At 27.9% G+C, this 9,170-nt stretch overlaps 2 protein-coding genes across 2 annotated transcripts, besides 3 other annotated features; both read left to right on the top strand.

The window, feature by feature from the left end:
• Nucleotides 1-1,173: 1,173 nt before the first annotated feature.
• On the top strand, nucleotides 1,174-1,722 carry GSTUM_00001096001 (uncharacterized protein; the record flags this gene model as incomplete). The annotated part of the gene is made up of 2 exons (XM_002838488.1): nucleotides 1,174-1,266; nucleotides 1,387-1,722. The coding sequence occupies 2 exons, from the start codon at nucleotides 1,174-1,176 to the stop codon at nucleotides 1,720-1,722; spliced, it is 429 nt and encodes a 142-aa protein (XP_002838534.1).
• A 1,012-nt stretch (nucleotides 1,723-2,734) lies between these two features.
• Nucleotides 2,735-2,767: a sequence feature (Short protein (GSTUM_00001095001, CAZ82724.1) was converted to a misc_feature.).
• A 722-nt stretch (nucleotides 2,768-3,489) lies between these two features.
• Nucleotides 3,490-3,522: a sequence feature (Short protein (GSTUM_00001095001, CAZ82724.1) was converted to a misc_feature.).
• Nucleotides 3,523-5,868: 2,346 nt separating this feature from the next.
• Nucleotides 5,869-5,874: a sequence feature (Short protein (GSTUM_00001095001, CAZ82724.1) was converted to a misc_feature.).
• Nucleotides 5,875-5,879: 5 nt separating this feature from the next.
• Nucleotides 5,880-6,944, top strand: GSTUM_00001094001 (uncharacterized protein; the record flags this gene model as incomplete). The annotated part of the gene is made up of 1 exon (XM_002838486.1): nucleotides 5,880-6,944. One exon carries the CDS (start codon nucleotides 5,880-5,882, stop codon nucleotides 6,942-6,944), a length of 1,065 nt encoding a protein of 354 aa, XP_002838532.1.
• Nucleotides 6,945-9,170: the final 2,226 nt, after the last annotated feature.

Here is a 9,170-nt window from a genome sequence, read left to right as displayed (position 1 = left end):
ATAAAAGGGTTTACTTAATAGTAAACCTAACTCATATTATCATTAGCGAAATTAGGATTCGGGTTTATCCAGAAAACCGAGGAGCGTTGTTAAAGTCTTCTTGTACAAGTAAGTTGGCAAATAGGGCATTTATTAATTAAACTATAAACTTTTTACGGATATAAATTCTTGGTTCAACTCTGATGGTGGGTTTTCAATTAATTTTGTGAAAGACTTGGGTAAATATTATTCAAATCTTTCTTTTAAAATAGGTGTACACGCAAAAGACATTATTATCCTACAAAGAATACATAAATTTTGTGGAGTTGGAAAAATATACGTTCATGAAGATTCTATGGTTTCTTATAACTATTATCTATTAAAGATTTAGTTATAATAATTAATCATTTTACAAAATATCCCTTGTTGTCTTTTAAATCTACGGACTTTAATCTTTTCAAATAGGCTTATAACTTAATATTAAAAAAACAACATTTATCGGAGGTAGGATTTAATAAGCTTTTGTTCATTAAAGCTGCTATAAATAAAGGATTTTCTTCAGAATTATCGAGGTATAGTCCTAGCCGAAGCAGTTTTTACTTTTAATCCTTTAAAGTTAATGATTCATAAATGACTTGCAGGATTTATAAACGCGGAAGTTGTTTTTACGTGGCTGTTAACAAAGTTAAATCTAAATTAGGGATAAAACTTACACTTAGGTTTATGATAGGCTTATCAGATCGTGAAATTTTTCTATTGAAAGAGAGAATCGCCTATTTAGGTTGTGGTACATTATATATTAATACAAAGAAAAATCAGGACAACTTACTGTGACCGTATTATCCGATATTATTATTCCTTTAATTAATAATTGTTCTATTGAAGGGGTAAAGGCTTCAGATTTCAAGGATTGGTGTAAAGTAGCAGACTTAATGGTAAAAGGGCGTCATTTAACTGAAGACGGACTTATAGAGATACAAAAAATAAAGGCAGGTATGAATTCAAAAAGAATATTTGGTGAGGACTCTGCTGAATAGAATAATTTAAGATAATATTATAAGGTGCCTTTATTTATTTTTATTAATAGTATTATTTGGATCTGATAATAAAGTAAGAGCTAGTTTATATTGATTTTTATATACATTCTTATAATCTTTGTTCTTATTATTGGCTATATTAACAATATCTTCTTTAATGGGAACTACTGATTTTGATGCGCTATTCAAGGCAAACTTTAACAGTACAACACAATATTACTTATTTGCTGGAATATTATTTACATTCGCTGTAAAAACACCTACTATTTTTTTTTTTTTTTGTTAATAGTTGATTACTAAAAGCTCATGTAGAGGGTAGTGTAATCCTTGCAGTGATTATTTAAAAATTGAGTTTATATGGAATATTTAGATTAATTTTACCTATACTTCCTTAGCATCTTTATACTTTACTCCATTAACATATGTAATCTGCGTAATAACTATTATTTATGCTAGTCTTAACACTTTTCGTACCGTAGATATAAAAGAGTTAATAGCTTATTCATCAGTTGCACATGCAGCAGTATATATACTAGAAGTTTTCAGTAACACAATCCAAGGAATCGAAGGAGCTATATTTCTAGGTCTAGGTCACGGATTTGTGAGTTTAGGACTTTTCATATGTGTAGGAGCAGTACTTTACGATCGTACTCATTCTCGTTTAATCACATATTATATAGGTGTAGCACAGCGCGCGCGGTTTTAAAAAGAAGTTTTGGGGCTCCGTATTCATTAAAAAAACTGATTTTTAATCCTATAAGAAAAAAAAAAAAAAAAATTTAGAAAGGAAAACCTTAAACCTAAATTAGGCTAGATCTGTAATAGATTTAGTTGATTGATAAAGGCACTTAATCAAATCAATATTTTTATTCATTATTTAAACCTTCGGAATAGGTACTAGGAAATATCATTTATAAATTAAATCTTAAGTGAATTTCTTCTGGTTCTTGTTCGACTCCAGACGAATGTTATTTTTTAATGCGGCCACTTTAGGTGAGATTATAATTTATTTAGCTGGGTAGCTTTTCTTACGCTGTTATATTCTGTATTTATATATTATAATAATTTAGAGATTATCTTATCAAGTACAAGAATAGATACTATGACGGTTTATTTCTATTCTCCCAAATATTTAGTTTTGACCATGATCTAAATAATCATGGAGCTATGATATTATCATTAATTGCATATTATCCTAGACGTTTACAAGAACCAATGGTAGCAACAGGAAAGAAAAAGTTATTCTTTTTAACCAATTATGCAAATAGTTTTTTAGAAAAATCTAAGAATAATATGGGATAATAATTTACAATTTTATAATACTTATTAATTAATAGGGGTAATATTTTTAATGTCTAGTTTAACTTAAGTTAATGAGCTAAAGTTATATGCTTTTAGGTGTATAATTCAAATGTCGCTGATTTACATTCTCGGCTTTTGTTTTTTTGTAAGTTTCGCATTCTTGGTACATTTAACAAAAAGCGACTTAATAAAAAATATAGAAGCTGGGCGAATGATATCACTAAACTTATATTATGTATGTAAAAAAATTATTTCAATGCTGGGGTAGTTCAAATAGGTTAGAACGTTAATTTCATGCATTAATAATGGGAATTCAAATTTCTCTCCCGGCTAAACCAAAAACTTAAAGTCAGTACAAAGTCTAAATATTAATCCTTATTGACTTTCTTCGATATTGTCTCTGTCCGTTCTTTTATATGTTTATACTTTTAATAAACCAAAAAAGTAAAGTAATATAAAAAAAAATCTAAAGTATATTATTACATATAAAGTCGTTTTAAAATAGTTAGCTATCTTTACGTTTTTTAAGATTAGTATTATTCGATAAAATTAGGTGAATTGAAAAAATTTAGTCTCCTTAGCTCCGCTACGTTTTATCATAAAAAAATCACATTATAATATGAAATTTAACAAAACATTGTAAGTCCTTTCGGGGGGGGGACATATCTAAGCGCCACCATTTATGTATGGGTGACATGTGGTCTTCTGAATTTTAATTATTTTATTAGCGCAGTCTTATTAAAACTCGTCTGTCTTTTCCTCCTTCTAATAACGGGGTCTTAGTTTATTTGTAATACAAATTAAATTAAGTATTGAGCCAGGATCTTTTTAAATACAGATTATTTACTTTTCTACAGTTAATATATATAAACATATTAAATACGAAGGGCGGTACTACTAACAGTAAATAATAAATAAAATAATTTATAATTTTTTTTTTTTTAGTTTTTTTTTTAGTTGTTTTTGTACTTATTCCCGGGGGGCGCTTATTTAAGCTCCCATAATAAATAAAGTTTAATTTAAATGGGGATACTAAGGAAATAGGAAATACAAAAAGGCCAAAATTCAATAAATAAATTATTACTAAAGAGTAAAACAACAAACCTATTCGTGAGGAATATTTCTATGTGAACAGAACGATGGTTTTTATCTTGTAATGCCAAAGATATAGGAACATTATATCTTATTTTTGCCTTATTTTCAGGTTTAATTCTAGTTAAGCCTGAATCATATCATGCTATATGCTTGGAAGGTCTTTTAATTTTATTATCTTTTGAATATAAGCAGAATATTTTCTCCATGCTACGTAAAACAAGAAATAATTTTAAGGATTTATGAGCAGATAACCATATTTTTTTTTATGGGAATCTCAGAGACTTTACGCATGAATTATCTTTAATTCTTTTGTGAAAACTTAATTCTATTAATAAAATGTTATTTAAGTTTTTTAAAATTTTTATTGTATGGGATGCGAAAAATTTCCAGAGTTTTTTATTTTTATTTCTTTGTTCAAAGTATTTCTCTGCTGATTTATACACAAGCTGTTTTCAATTGTTTATGGATAACAATTTACAATTAAATGTATTATTTTGTACATTATATTCAAAAAAAGTGTTCTCATGCTACAAACCCTCCTTTTTGTTTGGAGGGAAATGAATGTCTACAAACAATTCAACAGAAAATAAAAGTGAACTTGGTTCCTATTTAGCAGGTCTAATTGAATCAGATGGTTCTATTATTATTCCTAAGAATAGTCTTAGTAAACCAACTATTAAAATAGTTTTTAATATTAAAGATAGACCACTAGCTAATTGTTTAATGGAGAGATTAGGGTCGGGGTCCATCCAATCTGCCAGTGAAAATGCTGTGCTATATGTTATAAGAGACAAATTAGGGATAGTAAATATTGTTAATTTAATAAATGGAGAGTTCAGAACTCCAAAAATTAAGGCTTTACATAAAATAATTGATTGAATCAATGCTAATCCTAAATATAATAATTCAAATATTATTGATAAAATGCCTCTAAATACTACACCTTTGGGTTCAAATAGTTGATTCTCTGGTTTTACCGAAGGTGATGGATCTTTTAATATCAGAGTAACTGAAGGTATTAAATATAATAATATCTCTGTAACATATACAATATCTCAAGGAAGTAAGGATGAATCTGTATTACTTTTAGTTTCAGTGGTAGGCTATTTACTTATACTATTTTTCTGCTATGATTCCTTAAATTCTGGTTGCCTTTTATCACTTGCTGCTATTATTCCAATAAAAAGTTATTCTAACGTTGAGGCTGATAAAGATAAAATTCTATCTGATAATAAAAATAAATCTGGTATTTATAAGTGAACAAATCTTATTAATGATAAACAGTACATAGGTTCTGCTATTAACTTGTCAAATAGGCTGTCGGATTATTATTCTACAACTTATATGGAGGATGCGTTAACAAGAAGTAATAGTCATATATATCGTGCTCTATTAAAGAATGGTTATGAAAACTTTTCTCTTACTATTCTTGAGTACTGTGAACCAGAGCAATGCTTTGAAAGGGAAGATTTTTATTTATCATCAGAAAATAATGAGTATAATATTTCTAAAAAAGCTGGTGCTTCTATGTTTGGTCGTAGCCATTCTGATGCTACCAAAAAACAAATATCGGATGCTCTTACAGGTTCTAATAAGTCCCTTGATACTAAACGAAAAATGTCAGATGCTCAGCCAACGTACGTATAAAAATAGAAGTTACTGATATTACAAATAATACTACTACTTCTTATGATTCAATCAAGGAAGCTGCAAGAGCCTTAAAAATTCATAAATCAGTAATTGATAATTATTTTATTAGAAATCAACAGAAGCCTTATAAAGGTCAGTATACTTTCAGCCGGAGGCCAAAAACAAAATAAATTCTTGATTAGCTCCTCAATTGTTACAGGCCTGGTTCAAGTTCACCTAACCAAAAAAATATTGTCTTGCCAGAAAAAGTATATCCTAATTCAGATACCTGTAAAGTTCAAATATTATTATGCTACTAATAGCTCAGCTATGTGGAACAAAAATAGGGGAAAAAGGTTTACTTGCAGAAAAAAATGGTCTTGATAGTTTCATGTGAAGGGTTAGAACAACTAATAAAAAGGGAGTTTTTGCCATAGTTCAATATTTTAATAGATTTCCTCTATTCAGCTCTAAATATTTGGATTATCAAAATTGGGAACAAGCATATTATATTATAATGGCTAAAATACATACTAAACCAGTAGGACTTTCTGAAATTAAACAATTAAAGAATTCTATGAATAATAAAAGAACGGAATTCTCTTGAAAACATCTTGAAAATTTTTATAAATAATAATAACTTGTGATATGTACGAATAATGATAAATTAAGTATAATTGAAAGATAATAAGAAAAAGTCCATTCCTTTTTTTTATTTGAAATAATTTTTGATTTATTCTCTACATAGGGTTAGGGTGGAGGGTCATCAAATTATTCAAATAAATATAATACTTTACACTGCCAATAATCGGTTTCAAGTGAAAAGTTATAAGGAAAATGTTAATAGGAACAGCCTATTCGGTGTTAATTAGATTAGAACTATCTGGCCCTGGTGTTCAGTTTATAGCTGACAATCAGCTATACAATTCTATAATTACTTCACACGCTATATTAATGATCTTCTTTATGGTCAAAAAAAAACAAATAAATACATTTTCAGTAACTTCGGTAAAAAAGTTTCATACTGAGGTAAAAATAGGTAATGAAAATAACCAAAAAGATCCTTTAAATTCAAAACATAAATATACTAAGGTTTTAGTAGAAGATCCTTATAATAACAGAGATATTATAGCTAGAGTCGCAAAAAAACAAAAAGGTGTGTATGTTTGGGGAACATTAGATAGTAAAAATATGTATGTAGGTCATTCTATAAATTTATACAACCGTATATGTTCATATTTTATGCCATCTATATTAAAAACTAAAGAACGAAGAGTTCTTAGGTATTTAAATAAGTACGGTTTTACTAATCTAAAACTAACTATATATATTATGGAAGATTCAGCTAGTTTAGAACAAATAGTAGAATTAGAACAACATTTTATAGATAGCTTAAATCCTAATTTAAATGTAGACTTAGTAGCTAGTAGTTCTGGATATCATGAACCCATGAGTCAAGAAATGCGAGAACAACTAAGGAAACAAAGAGGTACACCAATTTTTGTATATGACGCAAATGATTTTACTTTATTATATGTTTTCGATTCTAAAAATTATATGTATAATACAATTAATATTCACCATAAAACCTTCAATGATTGTATAGATTATGGAAAATTATACTTAGATACTTTTTTCTTCTCTTTAGATCAAATTGAAGAAAGTGCTAGTACTAATTTATTAACTTTAGATGAAATTAAGTCTCTTGTATCAAAAAAACGAGAGATTTATGAAGTTAAACATCCTGCATCTAAATCTATCTTAGCTGAGTTTAAAGACGATTCTAGGTTAAATAAAGAATTTAGTTCCTTAGGTTCTTTAGCCAAGGAGCTTAAAGGAGATCGTGCGGTAATTAGAGAATATTTAAAGGGAACTAAGTCTGGTTATTATAGAGGTAAATGAAAGTTTACTTACCTAAACAATAAAACTGAATAATATGTAATGTTTATTAGTAATTTATTACTAGGCATGGCCGGGTAATGTAGTAATATATTACTTTCTTTTCACTGTGTGCTGGAATATCTTTAGAGCTTTTGAAACTAGTCCTGCATGTTTTCTTAAATGAAAAGCGGCAGAAAGCAGTAACATTTCAAAAGATTAGGCAATCAGCAGGAAACCAAAAATATAAGGGCTATATTTAAGCATTAAACACTTTTATTGAGTAGGTTCCTCAGAGTACTACACGTAAAATACCCTAAAATTATAAGGGTAAAGATATAGTCCGGACGTTACCGAAAGTTAACGATAAGATAATTGCATGCCGGCAAATATATTTTTTTGGTTTATTAATTTTATGACTTTATTTAAAAAGTTAGCATACTTTTTACGGAATAATATACTCTTGATTTTTATTTTCGTTCTTATGTATTATCGGGGTTCCCTTGAAGAAGTATTAGAAATTTATTCAATTTGTTCTTTTATCTTAATTAATCCTAGTAAGCCTGTTACCTCACAAGTTTATTATTTTAAACATCCTGTAATTGACAAAAATAAAATAAGAGATATTACTAAATCGAATTCTTCAGGAGTTTGAACTAATAAATTAAATCCTAATAAGAGGTATGTGGGTTCTTCCAATAAATTAAGTAATAGACTTATGGATTATTTTAATACTAATTACAATCCTAAAAGAAAATCTAAAATTGCTAATGCAATAAAAAAATATGGGTTAGCTAATTTTCATTTGACTATTATTGTTATTTATAATGCACCTTCTAGTGCTGTTATTACTTTAGAGCAATATTTTTTATCTTATTTCCCTATGACATATAATATTTTAAGAACTGCTGGTACTGTATTAGGTAGAGTTGTTTCTCCAAATGAGAGAGAGTATTTTATGAAAAAATATGGTACTAGAGTATTTGTATACACAAAGAATAAAAAATTATTATACCAGTTTTATTCTATAAAAGATTTTTGTAAGAACTCTAAGTGTAGTGAAATTACAGTTAATAGTTACTTGGATAAAGACTTATATTATAGAGAAAATTTATTTATTACAAGTGTACCTTTTTCTGTTGACGATTTTCCAACTTTAACATTAGATGCTTATAAAACATTAATGAATCAAGAAAGATCTCTTCATAATAAAGGCTCTAGGAACCCAATGTTTGGTCATAAATTTTATGGTGTAAAAAATCCTTTCTTTGGAAAAATTCATACTACAGAAACCAAATTAAAAATGTCTGAAGCTAAAGGTACTCCTATATTTGTGTATGATGCTAACATGCAATTTATTGATTTTTTTCCTTCAGCTAATGCTGCTGCAGCTGATTATAGAATAGAGGTAAGTCGACCAACTATTGTGAAAAATTTAGATACAGGGCGACTTATAAACAATAAATATTATTTTTATTCTTCAGAACGGATTTAATAATCTGGGTCGGATCCGCGAGGTTTTTAATAAGTTGACTTTCTAAAGTTCAATAAAATACCTAGTTAAAAATGTTAATAGGGTTAAAGTCTTATTTATACTAAATTGTAACAAGTTTTTATGTAATAAGTCTTTATATTAGTGTAGTTAAATGTAAAATTTAATGAGGGATTAAGGAGGGAAACGAAACAAAATTAATAAACTAATTTTAAATAAGATTAAACCACCGTCTTATTTAGAATATTAAATAATGCCGTCCTATTTGTGAAAATAGGGTCATTTCTATACTATATGCTAGTAAATCTATGCTGTAGAATAATAATTTCTATGGCCCTTTATTAATACTTAATTATAAATAAGATAAGTGATAATTTAATAAAGGATGGCCCGCATTTCTTTTAAGGAGATAGATTAGTCCTAATTGATATGTTGGCATTAGACGTTTAGCAGGAAACTACTGGATATATATTATCCTAGTAGGATCCTCAGAGACTATACGTATTGGGTCTATAATTTAAATTTTTGGATCTGTTAAGATCACTGATAATACGGTAAATTCCATTTGATTTAATGTTAATTATAGAATAAGATATAGTCCATCTCTATCGAGATGATTAATAGGTGGATTTGGTAATGTAAAAACAAAAATTATAAAATTAAATGAAAATACAACAACCTTAAAGGTGAAAAATAGTAACATCAACCAGCTAGTGGACGGAGTATGCGTTGTAGAGTTCCTTCTTCACATGTTAGAG

This window comes from Tuber melanosporum, assembly GCF_000151645.1.
Source record: "Tuber melanosporum whole genome shotgun sequence assembly, scaffold_251, strain Mel28".
NCBI lineage: Eukaryota > Fungi > Ascomycota > Pezizomycetes > Pezizales > Tuberaceae > Tuber > Tuber melanosporum.
Note: the sequence above shows the minus strand (reverse complement) of the source record. Positions and strands in the feature narration are given on the sequence as shown.